Genomic DNA, 22,903 nt, shown 5'->3' on the forward strand with positions numbered 1-22,903 from the left:
GGTTGTCGAAGCTGAACCCAGGCCTCTTTCCCTTCGCCTCATTATGTAACCCCTCGCCCGCTAACAAGGGCAACGACAAAGTGCCTGATATCTGATATAAATATCTATATAACCTACCAGACAATAAGTGACTGAGTGGATAGCTGGAAGTCATGGTGAGAAAGAAATCTTTTTCCTACTCCCTCGCGGTATGTTATGTAGATGGCAGATTCAACGCTGAACCAAGATAACATAGATGACATTGGCTTCATCTTTGACGACGAAACCACATCAAGTCCCCGTCTTCGGTGAAGACATTGACCATTTGGTTCCCATCACCAAGACCCGAAATATGGCATTTGCCTGGTATTTGCTGGCGCTTCAGCCAGTTTCCTCACAATAGAATGTCCAGGTTTCGCATCTAGGCTATATGAGCTAGAAATAGTGCTGTATAAACCAACTCACTACAGCTCAAGACGAAGATGAAAGTGACAACCGCTGGGTATAATATTGGAGACCGTGCCAGGACACCATGGAGTATCGAAACTTGCACAGAATCCTGAGACTTTGGTTTGTTCGTGACGCCTTGAGTGTCTAGTCTGGGCCCTTGACTTGACAGATTACCACGACGGTCCTACCGAGTAGAGATTATGCGATAGCCTTCAGTGCCAAAGGATATTCTTCACTTGAACACCGGCACTTGATACTATGGCTGCTTGTCCTGCCCACGGAAAAGGCGTACGGCTTCCAGGCATCGCAGGGCGGGAATCTATAACTACCGGCCAGCCCCTGTAGTCAGCCACCATAGGATGCCTGCAAGATCGTGCATGATACTTAATGTTTAAGAGATGCAATGCAATGCGATGCAATAATTGTTGGGTCATCCTGCTGAGCAAGCTATTGATAATACAGAGTATGTGTTTTGAAAGCAGGTTTCTACGGCGATGACTGTCCAAAGCTTCATCTACAGCCTCGAGCCCTTACACCCCCATACAATATCTCAGCAGAAAGTCGTTCCCAAGAGTATCTGAGAACTTCATTAGATTGCTAGACGCTGAACTCAACTCGCAAATCAGATCCGGTCTCCTTGTTTGACGTTAGAAGGTATCAAATGGTCCCATCGGGCAGCAGTTGAGCCACTTCATTATTCTACTCCCGGGGTTTACCGCGTCGAATGCGTAAGACAAGACGTCATCCACGGCTGCGTGCTGCTGTCGAGGATAGTAGCAAAACTACGGAGTACTTACCATGTGGGGGGATCTATAACAGGGGTAAACCCCCAGACGCTTTATATCTGTATATCATTACCCTTACAACACCGGCCCAGTCAATGCCTGCCAGTCAGGCTGTAGACTTGCCGCAGCTATACCTCGCATGAGAGGCTGACGACCACAGTTAGGACAGCTAATGTATCGAGTCGTGCGATGACAAGGTTGATGCCTGCCTGCATCTGGGATTTTGGGCGGGATGCCAGTTGACCTTGTGACAAGGCAGTTATTTCGTCTTGATACGGCCAGCCGTGCAATATCCGGTACGATGGCCTACTTGCTGTACGGGAACCATGCTTGCATATGATGGTGATGATGGTGATGATGATCGCGGGTGGGAGATCAGTCCGGGTAGTAAATACGGGGTACAATCAAGTTGGTTGAAAGATAGACTCCTTGTCAGCCTGCTGTTGCAGGACAGGGGTTCTATTGGTATATACATGGCTGTGTCTGCCGGAGTTATATATATTCGCACCTAATATAGTTCCATGTCCGCCGGCTGGTATGCAGACGGCTAAAACCCCAGTTTCAACTTTGTGTTATGGGCCATGACCCTGCTCATGGGCAACAAGCATTGTTTCCCTGTAGGCCGTGCAGGAGAGCAACACCGTACCCTGCAGGCATTCGAGTCTCTGAGCTACCAGAGACGGGCCCTGACTGGGCTCATAGAGGGCCGTCCTTACAGTAATGTCACTGCCACTAATTCGACCACGACTTATCTCCTAGGAGAACCTGCTTACATATAGAGGAAGACGAGGGTAGTACCGAGGCCATCACTGGAAGTCATGATAAGGTCTCAATACCTATATTGAAGTTCGCTGTCGGATGGTTCTCAGGTAGGCATCGTGGCCAAGTGTCATGAAATAATGAGTGATCAATTACATTATTTTAGTTAAATAGTAGAGAAAATATATACATAATTACACAACACATAAGAAACTCCTACCCGGGAAGAAAAAAAGCCAGTAGGCTCCTGTAAGGTCAAATCTCATCACGCTGTTCCCCTAGTAGATCCAGCAATCAAGCCTCAAGAGCTGCGAGGTCACGAAGAACTGGGCTTCGGAATATATCTCGGACTGTGAGGGTGATACCTCTCTGACGCGCCATCCCGACAAGTCGCATAGCCCCTATAGAATCACCGCCAATGCGGAAGAAGCTGTCATCGATACTGATCGTTTCTGGGTCTACTTTGAGAATCTCAGCCCAAAGGACTTGGATGAGCCGCTCCGCGTCTGTTTGTGGTGGCAACCGCTCGCTTTCTGACCGACTCAGTTGAGCCAGCTCATCTGCGGACAGTGAATTTCCAATGGCGCGGAGTCGTGAACGATCGACCTTGCCCGTGGCCATCCTGGGGATCGTCTCTAGAGGGATATAAATCGTAGGAATTAGATAGGGGGGTAGTTCCGCCGCTAGCTGGTCATTCACTCCGAGTACTGCTTGTTTCACTAGGGCGTCGTGAGCTTCACCAGCGGCATCGAGAGACACGAAAGCAGCCAAAATTGCACTGTCGGCTCCCTTTGGCTTGATAGTCTCAGCAACGACCTGTACATTCGCAGAACTCTCGCTTGGTGTCTGGATTGCGTTCGTGACCCAATGCTCAACCTCACCTAGCTCAACACGCTGGCCACGAACCTTTACCTGCGTGTCTTTGCGGCCCATATATATAAGTGACCCATCCTCTCTATATCGAACCAGGTCTCCTGTGCGGTAAACTCGACCATGCCGTCCAGGCTGCCCGCTGGGAGCGCCACGTACCAACCATGCTGGATCTTGGACAAAGGCTGCCGCTGACTTGATAGGATCGTCGAGATAGCCATCACCAACCAGAGGGCCCTCTAGCCAGAGTTCGCCTGGGGAGTGAATTGGTGCCAGACGCTCAGGGTTATCTGGCTCGACAATCCATGTGCATAGCCCAACCCCTCGGCCAAGGCCACCGTTAGGGTCATCGGAAAGATCCAGTATTGTTGAAGAGGTAGTACATTCTGCTGGGCCATAGGCATTCTTGACGCGTGTTTGGCTGCCAGCCAACTTCGCGTCAGTCGGCAGGACGACTTCCCCTCCCAATACAAGCGTAGACAACCTTTCAAGTCCCGTTAAGTGGCGTGCAATGGAAGGTGTTAGGTCGGCAAGGGTAACTTTGTACTTTTCTAGGCATCCAGAAAGGTCGTTTTGGCGCTCTGATGCGGATGCAATACAGAGACACGCTCCTAAAACCATATTAGAATCTAAAATATACACGGGGGCGAAGATTTTGGATAGAGCGTAAACTTACCAACTGTTAAAGTGTTTAGTAGGTTAGACCACGCCACATCAAAAGCATAGGAGCAGAAGTCAAGAACCCGAGAGCTCTGGGTATAGCCTAGCATGGCTCGCTGATACGCTATCGCGCTGCACAGGTTTTGGTGGCTTAACATCACACCTTTTGGTGTTCCGGTGGTCCCTGAAGTGAACATGATATACAAAAGATCGGTAGGGTCAACATCTGGCAATGTAGGATCGTCCTCCAATTGATGTTGCTCTGTAGAGGCCGAGCCTGGAAGATGATCTGGTCCTACGACGAGAACTTCATCGACGCCAAGGCGAAGCGCTAAAGTTTCATTTGCCGCAGATGACAGGCAAACTTTGGCCTTGACCTGTGCTGTAATTGTCTGAAGCCTCTGTTCAGGCTGCGATGTGGTGTCTGTGAGAACCAATGCAGCGCCAGTTTTCATTACGGCAAGCGCCGCGACTGGTGTCCACATCGACTTCTCAAAAAAGAGTGGCACGATTGTTCCTCGCCCAACACCTCTCTGTATCAACTTATATGCAAGACGAGATGACAAGTCATGCAGTTGTTGATATGTCAACTCACCATCCCAGGCATTTATGGCTGGGGCAAGGGGCGATTCAAGGGCTTGTTGGATAATCAATTCATGCACACATCCCTTAACAGCTTCTGGAACTGCACCGTTCCACGTCCAGATATCGTTGATATCCTGAGGACTTGTCACGGTAACATCACTGAGCTTCTGTCCGCGTCCCTTTGGATTGAGCAGTTGGTGAAGTACATGTTCAAACTGATGGCCGATGCGTGTAGCTTGCAATTCCCCCACAACACCTGAGTCGAACCCAATGTGCATGTTCATGCTGTCAGGCCGTACTTGGAATTGGGTGGCCATGGCATGCGTCTCGATGTATTGACCTGCTTCGCCCGCTTTCGTCGTGGAACTAGACTGGTCCTCCATGAGCACATTTTCTAAGTGGTCAACAACATGGATGACTGTACGGAAACAGCAACCAAGGTTGGTATTTTCACTTATTGATCGGATTCGCTGGAGTGGTGTTCGTGAGAATACGCTCATCTCTTTTGCTTGGTGCTGCAGCTCTTGCAGTAGTTGATCAACAGTCGCATCCCAATTCAGTGGGACTCGGACTGGTAGGACTGCAGTACCATCAGCGACCGACTCTCCAAATAGAGCCTCGTCGGAACGAAGGCTCTTAGCCGAGACAATCGACCAAGCAGCTTTGACTAGGGTGGCCGCTGTGTAGCCGCCGGCGTTCGTCCATTCGAGATGTTTTATCTCCAGTGTCGTCTCTCGGTCGGGTCGGCCCTGGTAAGTGACATCATTTATAGCAGGGAAATGGGCACCTTGGGTGTCGGATAAGTGGGTTCGCCAGAAGTCTTCAGTGGATTTTTCATCTGCACCAACAATGCGTTTGAAGAAATCGCCGCAAAGTGACTCCTCATCGATATCTTCAGTGTTGACAGCCACGAGGTAATTTACGGCCTTCGTAAAAACCCCGGCGGCTTCTTGAGCTACCTTGTGGCTGACGTATGGCGGCCTGTAAGAAATCACTACATCAATGCAGTCTCCATCAACATTTGCGCTAAGATTCAAATCATACTGGAGAAAACAAAGTTAGCCTCTCTGCATTTTCAAAATGGCCATAGTGATGCACGTACCTCATTTGGATCCTCGCCAGTACATGGCTCGAATGACAGGCTTGAGTCCTCCTCACCCTTAAGCTTGTCGCCTCCACGAATCGAGAGGGCCGTGTTAAACAGTCGTCTCCCTGACAGGCCGACATGATGTTGTATATCTGCCAAAGATGTATGCTGGATTTCCAAGTGGCGGATCGAGGTCTCAGACACCTTCTCAAGCACGTCTTTAGCCGAAGGTCGGAGGTCGATGCGACTGATGAGCAAATTGGCTAGTGGACCAACCATAGATTCGACTCCATCCACAGGTGAATCTCTACAGGAGGAGAGATATCCAAAACATACATCAGATTGACCAGTGAAATGGGAGAGAAGCATTGCCCAGGCTACTTGGAGGAAAACCGATCGAGTAATTCCTAGCTTCTTGCAGATATCCAATACACCAGGTATCAATGCGGCAGCAATTTGAATATCGCCATGAGTTTCTTCCACCACCTGTAGTGGATTCACTGAAGCTGTGGGGAATTCGCTAGATTGTACACCCCCTAGAAGTTTAGTCCAGGAAGCAATCCTCTGAGCCTTCGGTATGCTACTGATATAGCGAATGATACTGCCGAATGGCGGAGCAGGTGGCAGGTTAGAACCGGTGTACAGCGTAATAATGTCTTGAAGCAGGACATTTATGCTCCATCCGTCAATGAGTGTGTGGTTGGAATCAAGACGACAGGCAACCTCGCCACTTGCAGACGAACAGATGGTGAAAGCATGCTCAGGCTCATTGGCGGCGTATGTAGGTCTTCCTAGACGGGTAAGTACAGAGCTTGGGTTATCGTCCTCAGTTGTAATGTGTGCCACACGGAGAGTTGACAAAGGGACGACAATCTGTATGTAACCGTTGCCCTCCGGATGCAGACAGAAGACTGATTGAAGAATCGTGTGACGACTGACGACCGTCCTCCAAGCTGCTTCTAACCGAGAAGTAGAGACGCCATTACCATCATGTGGTACACAACGCCAGATAGAGAATGCGTCATAAGAGGCTGTTTCCTTCTCAACGCTCAGTAAGATGCCCTCTTGAAGTGGGGAGCAGGGGTATATATCAGCGACATCCTCAGCCCTGATTCCCATGCTAGGCAGTTGTTCCCTCAACAACACGTCTAAGCCGGAGTACGTAAGGGGGAGAGCTGGCAGGTCACATAGGGTAAATTCTCGGGGAGAGTGTTGCAAATCCCTGGTGACTGATTCCAGTGTGCTACTAAAATTCTTAGCCCACTGGCCAAGCCTATCCTGATGCTTCATGTTCTTGTGAACACTGAACGAAACGACGAGGCGGTCCCCCTCTACGTGGGCGTCGACTTCGATCAAGGTGAATCGGCGTGCCAATTCAGGGACTTCCTGGATTTGGCCGTCTGCTTCGCCCAAATACGAAGGACGCTTGAATAAGCCTTCTTCAGCTTCAAGCTGTTGGTATCTTCCGGTGAAGTTGAACATAACCTCAACAGCGTGGTGGTCTTTGAATGCTTCTCGACCTGACTCACTGTGATATCGGCATGCAAAATACGGTAGGCCCTTGCCCGGAATGCCGCTTCTCCTGTCTTTGGCCATTTTAATTGCGTCGACAACGGAGCTTCCGAGTGTGATATCAACTGGGAGAGGTTTTATCGTCGTAAACCACCCCACCGTCCCTGACACATCTAATGGCAGGTCGTCAGATTGGTCCCTTCCATGCCCCTCACTCCAAATAACTGGCACAGTGCGCTCTGAGAAGGTTTGGAGGAAGGAGTGCGCGACTGCGCCTAGAATAATATCAACTGGTTCGGTTTGAAGACTTCCATTGCTCTCACCAAAGAGTGGGATGCTGATGGCTTCATCGAACGTCTCGGTAAAGACCACAAGGTCGTTGAATGTATTCTCTGATAGCGGCAAGCCCCAAAAATCCCATCCCGACTCAGGCATAGAGTATGGGAGCACTGATAAGGGTGACAAATTGCGGCCAATCTTCGCCTGTCGCTTACACCACGTTTGGAAGGATGTCGTTGGCTGGGAGAGCAGAACTCCATGCTCAATAAAGTCCTCGAGGTCACCCCAAATTATACGCCACGACACTAAGTCGACAACTAGGTGATGGGCGGAGAGCACGACAACTTGAGGGTAATCAACAACGTTAAAAAGATCACAAGCAAAGAGTGGTCCTTTTTGGATATCCAAGTTTAACTGTCGCCATTGCCCTGCTTTGGCAACACCACTGTGATTGGCAACTGAATGCTCAGCGTAAGTAAACGACAGTGGGTCATCTTCGCCTGATAAAGTTTGCATCCAGTGACCACTTTCGGGGTCTCTGCTGAAGCGCGTCCGTAGGGCTGCATGGCGTTTGACGAGCGCTTGTACGGCAGCCTCGAAGGTGGCGGGCAAAACTGGCTTGCCTAACTCTAGTACGAAAGTCTGGTTGTAATGGTCGAGGCCATCAGGGTAGGAATCAAAGAACATTTGCTGAATTGGTGCAAGTTCAAATGGGCCTTCCGTTTCTTCGCCCTCCTGGTTGTCGTTTTCTGCGTTGCCAGGTAAATGAACCTGGCAAGCGGCTGCCAGTCTTCTAATAGTTGAAGCCTGAAGAATCTGGCTAACTGTGACGCCGATATTATGGAGTCGGCATTGGGAAACTACCTGCATGGCCGTGATGGAGTCACCACCTAGCCGCGTGAACGGCTTATTGACAGAGGTTTCTCGGGCCGATAGGTTGAGGACAGACATCCATACCTGTTGGAGGATAGTTTCCATATCACTTAGCGACTCTGCTGGCTCGTCCTCGTCAGCAGCGTTGCGGTACTTTAGCCAGAGATATTCACCGGTGGAGCGGAGTTTCCGTCGGTCCGTTTTACCTGTGGGCGTCATCGGCAGGCTGTACATCGGGATATATGATGTTGGTATCATATAAACCGGCACTTTCTCTGCCAGCCGATCGGCCAACCCATCCGTTGCCTTCTTGACTGCAGTGTTATGTGCATCCTCTGTGATTCCCGTCTCTCCATCGCATGTGAGGGTAACAAATGCGACGAGAACAGCGCTATTGGAACCATCTGGGTTGATGGTTTCGGCCGTAACCTGGGCGCTATTCACAGTGACATTCTGGACTTGGAAATCAAGGGTTAGGGTATCAAGGACATGTTGTTCGACATCTCCGAGCTCGACGCGCTGCCCTCTGATCTTTACCTGGGTATCTTTACGGCTGACAAAAGTGAGGGACCCGTCTTCCTTATATTGTACAAGGTCACCGGTACGATAAAGCCGCCCTGAGCGACCAGGCTGACCAGGCCGACCATGTCGCGCGGGAACGCCGCGGAGCAGCCATGGTGGATCGTTTACGAAAGCCGCGGCCGTCTTCTCTGGATCGTTGAGATATCCCCCGCCGACCAGAGGTCCCTCGAGCCACAGCTCGCCAATGGTTCCAACCGGCGACAGGGACCCCGGATCATCAGGATCGACAACCCATGTACAAACGCCTGCTCCACGGCCAATTTCTATGTTGTTTCCGGCAGTGATCTCAGCAAAGGTAGCAGTTGGGGTGCACTCGGCGGGACCATACACATTGATGATATGTGTATTATCACCCGCTAGGTAAGCGTCACCAGGAAGGACGGCCTCACCCCCCAAGATGAGGGTGGAGAGTCGCGAGAGCACAGTCGGCCCCAGAAAGCGAGCAACCGAAGGTGTGAAGTCGACGCTTGTGACGTTGTACTTCTCCAGACAGCCTGCTAGATCATTCTCGCGCTCATCCTGCGACGGGATGCAAAGGGTTCCTCCGGCCGTGAGGGCATGGAGTAGATTGCACCAGGCCGCGTCAAAGGCGTAGGAGGCGAAGTCGAAGACTCTGGTGGCACTGGAGAAGCCCAATTCCTTTTGCTGATAGGTGATCGCGCTACACAGGCCGCGGTGGGTGTTGATGACGCCCTTTGGCGTGCCAGTGCTGCCGGACGTGAAGACGACGTAGAGGATGTCGGATGGACTGACGTTGGGCAGGGCGGAGGCTTGGCAGGCGACGTCGGGGATAGGTTGATCCGGGCCGACGACGACGACGTCCTTCGACTCTGCGGCGAGTCTGCGGGCAACAGCCTCGCACTGCACCGACGAGAGGATGATGGAGGAGTCGGCCTGTGTTGCTATTGCTGAGAGACGCTCGTATGGTTGTTTAATATCCATCGGCAGGCAGCCTCCGCCGGCCTTCATCACGGCGAGCACGGCGACCGGCATGAACTTGGATTTCTCGAAGAGCAGAGGCACGACGGTCCCGGCGATTCCCCTGGCGGCGAACTGATGGGCCAGGCTTGTGGACAGATGGTCCAGCTCCTGGTAGGTCATATCGCCGTCCCATGAACAGATGGCCTGGGCCTGTGGGCTTTCCCGGACTCGCTGGGCGATCAGATCGTGGATGCACGCCTCCGTCGCCTCAGGCACGGTCTCGTTCCAAGCCCAGACATCTTCCAGGCCAGAGTAGTCCTGGGCTAGGATGGCGAGCTTCTCCTGTCTCAGACTACTGCTGGATAGCTGCTTGATCGCGGACTCGAAGTCGCGGATAATCCGCTCCATCTTTTGCTGCCCGATGAGACTGGAGTCGAAACCAATCCGAAGGTGGACGCCATCCGATTCTAGGTGGCACTCGGCCACGATAGCGTGTGTGCCGGAGCCTTGCCACTGTTCCCCTCCGGCTTGAGGGCTGGCGGGCTCGGTCAAAAACGACCTGCAGCACTCGTCACTGCCTCCACCGCCAGGCTGGACCACCAGCAGAGTCTGGAACTGACAACCAAGGGCGGCCTGTTCACTTACCCGGGAAATCCGCTGCAGGCCAGTCTGCTCGAATGGAATCATCTCCGCACTCTGGCGCTGGACAGCATCGAGGAGTTGTCTAAAGGATGCATCCCAGTCTACCTCAACCCGGATGGGCAGTGTGGCGATTGTTGGGCCCGCCATCAACTCGATATTAGCGATCGGAGCCTGGCGTCCCGTGACTACCGCTCCGAAGAGTGCCTCATTGGAACCGGCGCCATTTGCCATAGCAATTGACCAGGCAGCTCTGATAACGGTACTCGGTGTGAAATCACCTCGACTCCAGTCAAGGTTCGAGATCGTCCGCATAACCTGAGACTGTGGCTTAGGATGGTAGCCTGCCTTTACTGACGGGAAATGAGAGCCTTTGGTGTTAACAAACTGGTCTTGCCAGAACACCTTTTCGGCGCCCACATCTCGCTCAAGGATATATTTTATAAAGGCCGCCATGGGCTCCAAGGGCGGGCAGAACTCGTTGAAGTAGGCATGTTCGGCCTGGGATAACAGGAGCGGTATGCTCCACCCGTCATACAGAGCGTGGTGTATGTCCCACACGAAATGGCAAGGGCCACCAATGTCAGTTTCGAAGACGGCGAATCTCGTGAGAGGCGTACCCAATCCCATGGCATTATCCCCGCTGTCAGCATCTGTGGGCTGCTCTCTGTGAAGGGATTTGCCTAATGTCCATTGCACTGCTTCGTCTAGCACGACCTGCATGATGCCGTGGTGAGGGAGACTCACGATTCGTGTCCGGAGGATCGGGTTCATCAACACGACGTGGTCCCAGGCACGGCGCAGCCGCCCCGTGTCGATGCCATCCGCAATCTCGAAAACGTTTTTGGCCACGTAATCTCCTGGCCTCTTGGCCGTCATGGCCAGCAAACCCTCTTGCAATGGCGTACATGGCATAATATCCAGAACCTGAGACTCCTTGACATGGCATAGGCGAGCTGCATATGCCTGTGCCTCTCCCTTGTCGACTGACGAATTCAAGAGGGAAAAGGGTTGAATTGCGGACACAGAAGGCTCATGGTCGATAGGGCTGATGATGTCTTCGTAGGTAACGACGGATCCGTTGGAACTAATAGGGGATCCGGTAGACGAATCACTCAACCTCACTTCCTCGCAATGGACCGTGGGCTGCTTCTTGTGTAAATCAAGGACGAATGCTGCGTTTTCTTCGTCTTGTACATGGTCGTTGATGATGTTATCGTTGGATATTTCCCAGTCATCGTCGTCAATAAGTTGAAGGTCGTGGATAACGACTTCTCCGTCGTCGGGGCTTCTTCTCAGGACCTCACTTTCGGCATTTTCTGTTCTAGGTCCTGGGGTCGTACATGAGCTGACGGAACCCTCCGATGAGTCCGATGCATCCGAGGTGGCCGCCTTCCTGTCCAAAGCCTTTACGTCCAACTGAGTAACTGAAGCTGCGATATATTTGAGCTGAACCAAGCGAAACAGCTCAGAATTATCCAAAGTTGCGGCAGACTTCGAGCTCAAAAGTGCATAATTAGACTGCAGGGCGGAGATGAGGTCATTCCTATCCTCCTGGCGCTCAAGCGTTGGGGGTATACATAGACAGCCGCCGCAGGTCAAGACGAGTAAGTTATACCACGTGACATCCGATGCATATGACTCGAGATCGCAGATTCGGGAATTATTGGTGAAACCCAGAGCTGTTTGCTGATATGTGGCTGCGCTGCTCAGATTTCGATGTGTAATGATGAGACTTTCGTCCTCTTTAGGCAGTCTGGTTTTGCTATCGACGCTGTAAATCTCACAGAGCGTGTCCGAAGGGCTCACTGCTGGTAGCTCGTGAGGTGACACAGGGGCATTCTTTATGCTTGATAGCAACTCACGATCCACGACCATGACGTTGCCTTCTCCGAGGTTCCGTGCTAGCTGTTCGTTTGCCGGAGATGACAAGAATATCGGTGCTGCAATATGGTCTGTTATGGCACGAAGGTGTTGTTGGGGCTGTCCTATATCAAGCGGTACAGAGACACCCCCTGCTTTCATCACGGCCAGCATGGACACGGGCGCGAGGCATGTCTTCTCAAAGCAGAGAACCACCCTCGATCCTGGTATCACACCACCTTCAATCAGTTGATAGGCCAGCCTGCTGGACAACTGATCTAGCTGGAGATATGTCAGGTCACCATCCCACGAGCATATGGCGGGGGCCGCTGGTTTCTCCCAGGCAATCCGCTTGACTAAACTATGGACACATGCCTCCACGGGCTCTGGCACGATCGAGCTCCAGGCCCAAGTGTTGTCGAAGGCAAATCTTTTTACGCCTTCTGCTTTCTCGGTGCTAATGCCAGTGTTGCCTCCTGGCGAGCCACTACTTTCGTGAAGTTGGTATCTCATGTTGATATCTCTGGTTTGATGGCTATTGCTGAAGAAGGTATAATGTTTGATCAAAGGAGGTAAGTATGAAGTTCGTGCTTGTGATTCCACGAGGCATAAATAGCGCCTACACCGTGTCTTTTATGTCGATCCGTCCATGTGCTATTATACTCTGCTGACACTACCCACACAGGCCACCCGTGTTTTAGGCAAGAAGCATGCTACCGATCCCAGCTTGCCATCCAACATGCAACAACTGCATGTATCGCTCCACACGAGAAAACCAATCCAACGCCACCTAATTTAATTATTGCACCACCTTCTTTCAAATCTCGGTTACTTTAGCATGTCGAAGATTCTCTCCGCGTAGCATTTACCGGGATACTTCCATGCAGAAATTCTAAAGAAATATGCCTCTTTACTTAGTATACTAACTATTTTCCCCCTTCCCCCTCCCCCCTTTCCCCCCGGTCCTATACCCTTATCCGGAAATGGGGAAAGAAGATTCGGCATGGCGGACTGAATATAACATCAAACACGGTAAGATACGGGTAAATGTACATCACCCGCTCAGTGTCATATATGTCACAAAGTATAGGTAGGAGTGGTGAGGTTCAGCCTGGTGGGGATCTGGTTTACCTGGGGGCATCTTTCCGGGAGATCGGTGCATCGGCACAACGTGTTGCTTGGTGTTGACGCCATGGCTGCCATGGCTGCCATGGCCTTGCAGATCCCGCCATCAGCTGGATCCTACAGATATACTCTGTACTGCGAAGTGGGACGCTTACCCCTCCTGACCACGCCGGAAGAGTCTCGACGGTTTCATCAACCGGGATACTATACCTTGCATCCAAAGCTGTATATAGCAGGATGAGGTGGAGGAAGCGGAGGATGAAGAGAAAGAGGGACAATTAGACTAAATGAAAGCAAAAAAGCGAGGAGAAAAAGCAAGAAGGAAATATAAAAAAAGAAAGATATACAGTTGAACCAGAGGAAAGCTCTCATCCTGCACCGGCCACATCACTCAGCATCAGAGACGGATATCGATCTACGAGATAAAATGATGCCTGGACCTCCGTACAGGCGCATATGCCGTAGGAATAGGTGGCGGCTGAGCCTGTGCGAGGTCAACTCTGTCCACGCTGTCTATGTTGTTCAACGCCGTATGGATACAAGCAAGCGAGAAGAACAGAGCGGCTCCTCGAGAGGACAGATAGACCAACCCTCCCCCCATGGTTCGGAGAAAAATGGGGCTATGTTCCTTCGACTTGACTTTCAGCCGGAATCACTGGGAACCAGCCATTGCCGTACATCCACTAGCAATGCTAGTTTAATTGATAGTCCCTCCGCGTTCATCCTAACTATGAATCCAACATTCAGCCCAGCCGCAGGCCTAGCGGACAGACTCAAACCAGCTTGCCGAGGGGGCAAGGGGGAGGGGAGGGGGGTACGACCACACGGAGTACAGGCATCAACGGTGCCGTGGTGTTGTTTGGTAGCAGCATATTACGGACCTACGGCTCTAACCAGCTTCGAGATCATCCGCATCATCTCTGCAACGAAAACAGGGATCACAGCCAATGGGTATGTGTATATATGCGCGCAATATAAGCTCGCACCTAAGTAGCATATTAGCCTGGCTCTAGAAGACGCCTGATTGATCTACCGACTAGCGGAGTAGTACGGGGGGGGGGGGGGGGGGGGGGGGGCATTGCATAGGAAGTTACATAAAGTAAGTTTCCGGTGCTTAAAAGTCAAGCTATATAAGCGGAAGTTAGGGCAGCACAAGCACTGGCGCTATTTTCGGTCATCAGGGGCTCAAGCAGGTCGAGACAGGGATATCTGGCCCCCTGCCAGCTTCCAGGCCGGTTCCCCAGGCTTCCCCCGACCACAACCAAGCACCGTGGCACCGGGACTGGGATTGCTGGCCTGGGTCGTATCTCGTGCATATATGCGTCGGGTCGCATATTTTGTTTAGACTTCGAGTAATAAACAGGTCTTTACCCCTCGCTAGTTTACGATAATAACAAGCGAAGAGGGACCATTGCCTATAAATTATTAATTTAAAAATAATGCTCCATAAAGCGTCAGTTACCTTCGGAGGGGGCCCCTTAAATAACGTTTGGTCGACAGTGCATTAGCAGCGATCAAATCTTATATAGTTCTGCTAGCGAGAATCAGTGATTTACCCGGACACCCACCACCGTACTCCGTACTGAGCTAGTCGAAAGAAAAAAAAAAAAGCTGTACCGCGCGCATCCCCCCGGCCAGGGAGGAAGGCGACCCATGTCCGCTGCTTATGCTGCATCGGTGGAGGTACTGGCATAACTGGGCGGCTTATTGCCCTGGCTGGTGTGGTTTGGTTGGTAGGAGTAGATACATCGCCCTCGCTTAAAACGCCTTTTGCCTTTAGCGAGCCTGTGTAGCCCTCGTTCCATCCGTCCACTCTCGCCCATGGAACAGCCGGGTGTGCAAGTTCTAGATTCGAGGAGCAGCTGAAGGAGAATAAAATAGTGGTCCTGTTCTGTCCAGCCCCAGGCTCTCCCGAGCGGGCAATTACCCCAGCTGCCAATTCTTCAGGGACTGAGCACCTGCGGAGAATACAGCAATGGCTGTGTCCGTATTCCCTCCCCAGCGCCAGGGATGGCGTGATGATCCAGCTCGACGCATTGCCGCGTCTTGGCTGCGGCGGAAGCGAGGAAGCCGTCGCTGGGACCTGGTAGCTTCAGAGCCAAGGGAATGTGTTTCTTTTGTTCAGCAGCCGTGCGTTATTGTGACTTGGTCTCTTCCATCACCGCTCATCCTTGTGACATAAATATACAGTTTTAAGGCGAACAATGTCATCTCAGCACCCTGTTATGACCTGAAACTGACATGCCTGGATGGATCGAAGCCAAAGGCGATGATACTCCGGGACGCCCGCTGGGTGGCTATATTCGGATTGACTGCTCTCACACCATCACACGAAACGTGACAGAGCGGACGGGACCCCATCCCTGGACTGTCGGCACACCAGCTAATGTGGGAACTTTGAGATTGGCCTCTTGCATAGAGTAACTAGTTATGGAGTGGACGCCCGATGGCCTTCCTCTCCGTACACGCTGCGCTGGACGGCCATCATATCAAATATCAGCCGTGTTCGCCGATTCCCACCTTCCCGTTTTTGAGTCCGTTAACCCCCCCGTACGCCTCACTTAATGATCACTGCGAGTTTGATTCAGTAGCTCCCCTTTGTCATTCCTGAGCTCTCTGCTATGGCGTGTTCAGTCGCTGTCGAGGACACCTTCGGTCCTGCGGTGGCTAGGTCATGCCTTGGGGGCTTCGACTTCACTCTTCTTTTTGAGGAGAGCATTTTGACTCTCCCAGCTCTGGGGATTGCAAGTGCGTATTCCCGTTGTCCTGTATTTGCGGATCGAGTGCTAAACATGAGTCTCCTTAAGTCGCTTGGGCGTTCATCCGCTTGCTGGCCCTGCGTGGTGAACCTGCTAAAATCCGGTCGACATGGATCCTCGCACTGAAAATGGTATGTACTATTCTTCTCTCTCATCTTGCTTCTGTCCTTATTCCTGCCCATGTTCTCGTGTTGTCCTTGTGTTGTTCTCGTTCTTCTTTACATATGAGGTTGACACAGTCACGTGAAGGCCACTTTTGGCGTCTACGCCGCTCTCCAGATCGTCCTCCTGGTATTATATGCGCCACAAGGAGCGCCGAAGACGAGACTCACGTTGGCCTGCATTGCCTTGACCATTGCTGGCTATTTTGTTCTTGCCGCGGTGTCGTATATAGAACATATACGTTCCGTGCGTCCCTCTACGCTGCTAATCGTCTATCTGGGGGTATCACTCCTCCTGGATCTTGCGCGGACTCGCACCCTGTTCTTCATCCAAGGCAGCTATACCATCGCCTCGGTCTTCCTGGCCAGCTACCTTGTCAAGACCCTGAGTTTCATTTTAGAAGTTACCGAGAAGCGCCGCTTGCTTCATGTTAAGTGGCAAGATGCGTCTCCTGAAGCAACAAGCGGTGTTATCAATAGAGCCCTTTTCCTTTGGCTTAACGGCCTTTTCATCAAAGGGTTTAGTACATTATTAACCGTCAATACACTTACGCCTCTGGATGACGAACTTCTTTCTGCATCCGAGCCGTCCGATCTCATGGGAAAATGGGAACAGGGTAAGCCCAGTCTCACCAGCTCCCATCAATGAAAATTTATGAGCTAACACATCCTATCAGCCGACAAGTCAAGTAGACATGCTTTGTTCTGGATATTCCTGGCTCATTATAAATGGAGTATTTTGGCTGGTGTTTTACCTCGCCTGGCCTATACGGGCTTTAGCTTTTCGCAACCATTCCTCGTCCAACGGGTGCTTGACTTTACCAGTGAAGATCCACACGAGCAAACGAGGAACATCGCTTACTCCTTAATCGGGGCCTACGCTATCGTCTATATCGGAATTTCAGTCAGTCATCACCTTTCTATGCATATGTGTTATAGAATCTAACATTTATTTGTTAGTTATCATACGCAGTTTACCAACACAAGACGTATCGTCTAGTTACCCTGTACCGCGGCAGTTTGGTCACTTTTATATTTGACAAAACACTGCGCATTGACTCCTCGGTTGAAGACAATGCAGAGGCAATCACCTTGATGAGTGCCGATATTGATCGCATTGACTCCAGTTTGACCCTTATACACGAACTTTATGCTGGTTTCATCGAGATTGCTATTGCTCTCTGGCAATTACATAGACTTCTTGGGATAGCTGTAGTAGCTCCTGTTGGGTGGATCGTCGGTATGGTAGTTCCCTCCCTCAACTCTTAGATCACTGTTTAACCTGTTGTAAAGTCTGCTTGATAATAGGAATACCGCTTGCCAAGGCCGCAGCCGATGCTCAGATTCCGTGGCTAGAGGCGATAGAAGTGCGATTAGCTTCAACTGCCAAGTCGCTCGGGTCAATGAAAGCCATAAAAATGACAGGGTTGGCTGAGATTGTGTCGTCCCAAATCAGAGGGTTAAGAGTAGCTGAGATTCGCGCGTCTCTCCGTCATCGAGTTTTGAATATACTTGTCTTTGTTGCGTGTAAGTGGATGCGAGATAAAGAGGTAGAGGAGGCAGTATCGCACATGATTGCTAACATGGGACTACTAGCTTTTTCGTCTTCTGAATTGGCTCCGGTATGGGGGTTTGCGGTATTCATCCTTCTTGCGAGGGCGAATAACACGGGCACTTTAACGGAAGGTGTTGCGTTTGCCGCACTGAGCCTTTTTGAATTAATCAACCACCCGGTATCAACTGTCATTGGCGGTCTTGAAAGTATCCAAACCATTCTTAATTCATTTAATCGCATCCAGGAATATCTGGTAACCCAGGAGCGAGAAGACTACAGGACCCCTCTTACGAGCACAAGGGTTTCTTCGGAGTCAAGCCTTTCCCACTCGAAAGAGGGTGGTGACATCATGCTCAAGGAGATCCATAGCTCTGATTTGAATACCCCCTTGTTTGCTGCCATTGTTGAAGATGCATCCGCCAGATATTCGGTAGAAGGCGACCCTGTTCTAAGGGACCTAAATTTTCAAATTCCTCGTGGTGAGGTGACCATGATTTTTGGGGCTGTTGGCTCTGGGAAATCCACCCTTCTAAAACTGTTGCTTGGAGAAATGCCAATTACGTCTGGCTCGGTAGCAACGGGATTCTCGAAGGCTGCGTACTGTCCGCAGTCCCCCTGGGCCACTTGGGGTACCGTCCAAAGCAATATTGTTGGCATGGCCGCGTGGGATAAGCAGTGGTATGACACCGTAGTCTCTGCTTGTGCACTCTCTGCGGACCTTGAGGAACTATCAAACGGAGATCAAACCCATATAGGTACTCAGGGGTCTAGGCTAAGCGGGGGCCAGAAGATGCGTGTGGTAGGTGATACGGTTCGTGTGAAAGCTTTGCTCTAAACTAATATTTTATAGTCATTCGCTCGTGCTCTCTATTCTAGGAACGATACCATGATACTTGACGATGTCTTGACTGGACTGGATCGAGCCACTGAACGGCACATTCTGGATGAGGTCTTTCGGCCAGATGGCTTACTGAAGAAGCTAAAGTCTACCGTCATTTTAGCTACAAATTCCGGTAAGACTTGTAGCCTAGCCTTTTGTGGTACATTATGCTGATGTTGAAAAAGCGAATCATCTGAGTTTCGCAGATAACATCATTTTTCTGAATGAAAAGGGCGGAATTGCTCGACAAGGTACCCGAGAAAGTCTGTACAGTGACGACGACGATATCCGGAAGCTTGAAAGTCAGCCCCAGGCGGCAACGACATCCCGATTGGGGCCAGAGCTTTCCGAGGACGTTTTGCAAGAACTTGAAATACTCGAAGATCCGAACCTAGAAACCAGCCGCAAGACCGGTGATATGAAGGTATACGCATACTATGCAAAGAATGCGGGGTGGTGGACTATTTCACTCTACCTCCTTGCATGTGGTTTTTTCGTCTTCGGGGTCACATTTCCTTGTAAGTCCTTGGGAGGTATGCGATGTCTATAGTTATACCGTTATTGACTTCTTTAACTAGCTCTCTGGCTGCAATGGTGGACCAATTCCAATGCCACTCACCCAAACGAGCGTATTGGGTACTGGCTTGGCGTATATGGCGCCCTTGCAATGGTCACGATTCTAGGCTGCACGTTATCTGACAGGTACCTATTGGCCCCCATGTTGCCTATCTAACGATCTACAAACATCTTACTAACATTCTATAAAAGTATGTTCAATTTAGTGGTCCTTCCTAAAACTTCTCGAAGGTTCCATGAAGTATTACTAACTACAACTATGCGGTGCGCACATCTGTCACCTTTCCACTCTAAGTGACTACATATGCTGATATCTCATACAGAGCTTCAACTTCCTTCCTCACGTCAACTGATGCTGGCACTACGGTAAACAGGTTTAGTCAAGACCTAGAACTAATCGACAATGATCTGCCCCAGTCTGTTGACCAGTTCGTTTTCCAGTTCCTCGCGGCCATCGTTTCAGGGGTATTGGTCTTCATCGGGGCAGGTTACATAGCAGCTGCCATTCCATTTTGCATTCTTGTGCTTGTCGTGGTTCAATTTTATTATCTCCGAACATCTAGGCAACTGCGACTCTTGGATATTGAAGCCAAAGCGCCGCTTTTCTCGCAGTTTTTAGAAACTGTTAGTGGTGTGGCATGCGTGAGAGCGTACGGGTGGTCGCGAAACTACACGGAGCGCCATTACAAGGCTTTGAACATATCACAGAAGCCATATTACCTGCTCTGGTGTATCCAAAGATGGCTCACCTTGGTCTTGGATCTCCTAAATGCCGGGCTTGCAATCATGCTCGTTGCAATTGCAACCAACATTCAAAATGCATCTACCGCCTTCCTTGGTGTGGCGTTGTTTAATATTGTGACGTTCAGCTCAACCCTTCAGACCTTGGTCACCTCCTGGACCCAGCTAGAAACAGCGCTTGGAGCAATAAACAGAGTGCGCTCTTACGCAGAGGACGTTAAAGACGAGAATCTACCTAACGAAGACGGTAACGTCACAGAGGACTGGCCGGAGTCGGGGGCAATCATGTTTCAAAACGTCTCTGCCTCTTATGACTCGTCTCAAGAGCAAGTTCTGAAAAATATTAACTTCTCCATCAATGCTGGTGAGAAGGTAGCAATTTGCGGTCGAACAGGCAGGTATGTTGATATCTAAAAACCTTTCCCCCTTTTTTATATTGAATATGACACTTACAAGGCAACAGCGGTAAATCATCGCTCGTTTCTTGCCTCCTTCGTATGCTCGAAATGGACTCTGGTACCATTTCTATTGACGGTGTCGACATCAGCACAATTCCGCGGCAAGAAGTACGAAGGCGATTGAACACACTCCCGCAGGAGCCGTTCTTTCTCTATGGTAGCGTCCGCGAAAATGTTGATCCTCTACAACTGGCCACGGATGAAGCCATCATAGAAGCGCTTCGTGCGGTGGGTATGTGGGAGTTCTTGGAAACGCGTGGAGGGCTTGATGAGGAACTTAGTGATGATAAATTATCTCACGGCCAGCGACAGCTGTTCTGCCTCGCTCGCGCGGTAGTCAAACGAGGCAATATCGTCATTATGGATGAGGCTACCAGTAGTGTTGACGCCGAAACCGATCAGCTTATGGGAAGTGTGCTTCGTGAAAAGTTTAAGGGCATGACCGTTGTTGCCATTGCGCACAAACTTCAGACAGTGCTTGACTTTGACCGCATTGTCTTGCTAGACAAGGGCACAATTATCGAAACGGGCAACCCTAAAGAACTCCTTGCTAAACCGACTTCAGCCTTCCACAAGCTCTACGAAAAACTTGCATGCGAGGGTGAGAAGCGAGCTAGTGACGATGAGAAGGCTGGTAGTGACGATGGGGAGACTGCTAGTGATGATGAGACACTTGCTAGCAAGGAGGAGGATGAGGAGGTTGCCGGCGAGGATGAGAGGCCTGCAAATGAGGACGAGAAACACGAATAACATGTCGGCATCTGAGGGAGTTGGCAGTGGGCCTACAAGAGCGTATTGTTATTGAGACATGAGTTCTGATATTAGGATGTAGCTAGTCTAAGGCAACCTCTATCCATGGACAATAAATAACCCCTTCAATATAATTGACGAAGCGTCGCAACGTGAAAGGTAAGAGGTTGCTTATACTGAACAATATATATAAAGGATACTACGGTAGACTTGCTGGTCGATTTATTAATGGAAAGGCTCCTCGTTATATTGCTTTCTGTACGCTTCAGCCACGCGATCGATGGTTTGCTCACTTGGAAGTTGGTCGAATCCGTTCACGTTACTTTCGCGTATCGCCCGTCGATCCAACGGTCCTCCTTTGCGGTCCCTCAGAAGTTTCAGGATGGCAAGTATATCTTGCATGTCGGTTGGCACTTTGGGATGATCGGGCTTGGTGTGGACCCGCCTCAGCTTCGATTCAAGGCCCCATTCTAGGGGGGCCCCGAGCACTATGAGGTTTGTGCCTTCATAGAGAACGATGTTCTGTTCCGTAGCTGCTTGGAAGAGCTGTTCGCGAGCCGTCTGAGTGAGAAACAAAGAAACGTCGTCGTTGAGCCATTTTTCGCCCAGCTCCAACTTATCACCCACAGTTGTGAATAGGTCTCGGAGAGCTGGGATAATATCCTGGTCTCCAGTCCACTGTGGGTCGATTATTATATCGATATCCTCCGTGGTACTGCGGTTTTTCAGATATGAGACCGCGAGGAATCCGCCTGGTGATATTACTGTGATCGGGGAAAACGCGTATATCATTTCGTTTTCCCCCATAGCATCGTCAAGTTCACTGAGGCCTGATATAGAGTTTAGCAATGTGGTTAATTAAAGATATGGCGTAAAAAAGCTCAAACGGAATCATCTTACCCTTGCGCATCTCTTCCGCCGTGAGTTTCGGCCGATCCATGGCTCGACAGGGCTGATTACTCTCACACAAAACCGAGGACGGCCGTAATTTATCGCTTGTACTCTAGAGCTATTCAACGGGTAAAGTAGACGTCCTCCGCCGTCGCTGTATGACGGGCGTGAGGATGTTCGCGTCGTGAACATCGGAATCTAGAGTCCCTGTCTAGATAGAGAGTTGCTTAACTAAGGCTGGGTTCTAAGCTTAGGTAAGCGCGGGGAAAACACAGCTCTGCGTGTTGCCTACAATTATTGTTTATGTTATATTATATAGTATAGAACTTGTACTCTGATGCAACGATATTCCTCTTTCGAAACACCTCACTCTTTCCTTCGTCAATAAGCACCAGCCTGCCTTCAGAGTCGAGCATGCTGCTGGGCATAGCCGAACGGAGATGGTCAATTTTAACCGGGGGCACATCCCTTGTCCACGACGGCATAGGCAAGGGGTCATACGGCGGATAAGGGTCGCTTCCGTGCTGGCGATAAATATGGTTCCCGTTCCTGCGCATACCGATGCTCAGGCGCCAGTTTAGAGCAAATACCAACGCCTCGGCGATGCTTGCGAGGATCGCATAGCGAATCGGATCTGGGTCGGCCGGATCTGGTATGCGATGGGGTTCCCACGAGCGCCTGTCCTGATACCAAAAGTACTCTGTTTCATAGCCGATAACGTCAAAATATTCCTCTCCAGCCATTACTGCCTCGTAGAGACGGTAAATGGAACGGAGAGGGGTGTCCCGCGAGCGCCATACGGGAACAGCTTGTAGGTTTTTGAGGTCGCTATCGATGCGCCGCCTCCAGCAGAGCGATGGGTCTGTGACTAGAGCATTCGGTGCGAGTGGCTCCGGGATAGGGAATGACCAAGTCAGACATGAGGTGGGTAGGCAGAGTCGAAGGAGTGCGAGAATCGGCCGTTTGTTGTGATGTCGAAGGCGAGTGATGCTTCCACGAAGCCGGAGCGGTGTCGTTAAGCGTAGCAACCGATATTTCATCCGTAGCCACCATGTCACCTTCCTCCGGCTCCGTGTCCTTGTCTTCGGCGGAGCGTCCGCCATTGTGTAAACTGAGGACGGGGAGCTTTATATTGTCGGCCTTCGTGGATTATGATGAATGGG

At 50.7% G+C, this 22,903-nt stretch overlaps 4 protein-coding genes across 4 annotated transcripts; 1 reads left to right on the forward strand and 3 right to left on the reverse strand.

The window, feature by feature from the left end:
- Nucleotides 1–2,267: 2,267 nt before the first annotated feature.
- On the reverse strand, nt 2,268–12,357 carry GIQ15_07001 (non-ribosomal peptide synthetase; the record flags this gene model as incomplete). Its single annotated transcript, XM_033554418.1, has 3 exons — nt 2,268–3,454; nt 3,520–5,131; nt 5,191–12,357. 3 exons carry the CDS (start codon nt 12,355–12,357, stop codon nt 2,268–2,270), a joined length of 9,966 nt encoding a protein of 3,321 aa, XP_033403933.1.
- Nucleotides 12,358–15,210: 2,853 nt separating this feature from the next.
- GIQ15_07002 (ABC transporter) lies at nt 15,211–20,849 on the forward strand (the record flags this gene model as incomplete). Its single annotated transcript, XM_033554419.1, has 15 exons — nt 15,211–15,357; nt 15,561–15,717; nt 15,777–15,859; nt 15,978–16,506; nt 16,567–16,793; nt 16,850–17,129; nt 17,183–17,416; nt 17,486–18,243; nt 18,295–18,457; nt 18,510–18,842; nt 18,903–19,026; nt 19,093–19,164; nt 19,224–19,266; nt 19,318–20,039; nt 20,105–20,849. The coding sequence occupies 15 exons, from the start codon at nt 15,211–15,213 to the stop codon at nt 20,847–20,849; spliced, it is 4,617 nt and encodes a 1,538-aa protein (XP_033403934.1).
- A 225-nt stretch (nt 20,850–21,074) lies between these two features.
- On the reverse strand, nt 21,075–21,789 carry GIQ15_07003 (uncharacterized protein; the record flags this gene model as incomplete). Its single annotated transcript, XM_033554420.1, has 2 exons — nt 21,075–21,679; nt 21,750–21,789. The coding sequence occupies 2 exons, from the start codon at nt 21,787–21,789 to the stop codon at nt 21,075–21,077; spliced, it is 645 nt and encodes a 214-aa protein (XP_033403935.1).
- A 262-nt stretch (nt 21,790–22,051) lies between these two features.
- Nucleotides 22,052–22,843, reverse strand: GIQ15_07004 (uncharacterized protein; the record flags this gene model as incomplete). Its single annotated transcript, XM_033554421.1, has 1 exon — nt 22,052–22,843. One exon carries the CDS (start codon nt 22,841–22,843, stop codon nt 22,052–22,054), a length of 792 nt encoding a protein of 263 aa, XP_033403936.1.
- Nucleotides 22,844–22,903: the final 60 nt, after the last annotated feature.

Source organism: Arthroderma uncinatum (assembly GCF_011692745.1).
Source record: "Arthroderma uncinatum strain CBS 119779 chromosome Unknown scaffold5, whole genome shotgun sequence".
NCBI lineage: Eukaryota > Fungi > Ascomycota > Eurotiomycetes > Onygenales > Arthrodermataceae > Arthroderma > Arthroderma uncinatum.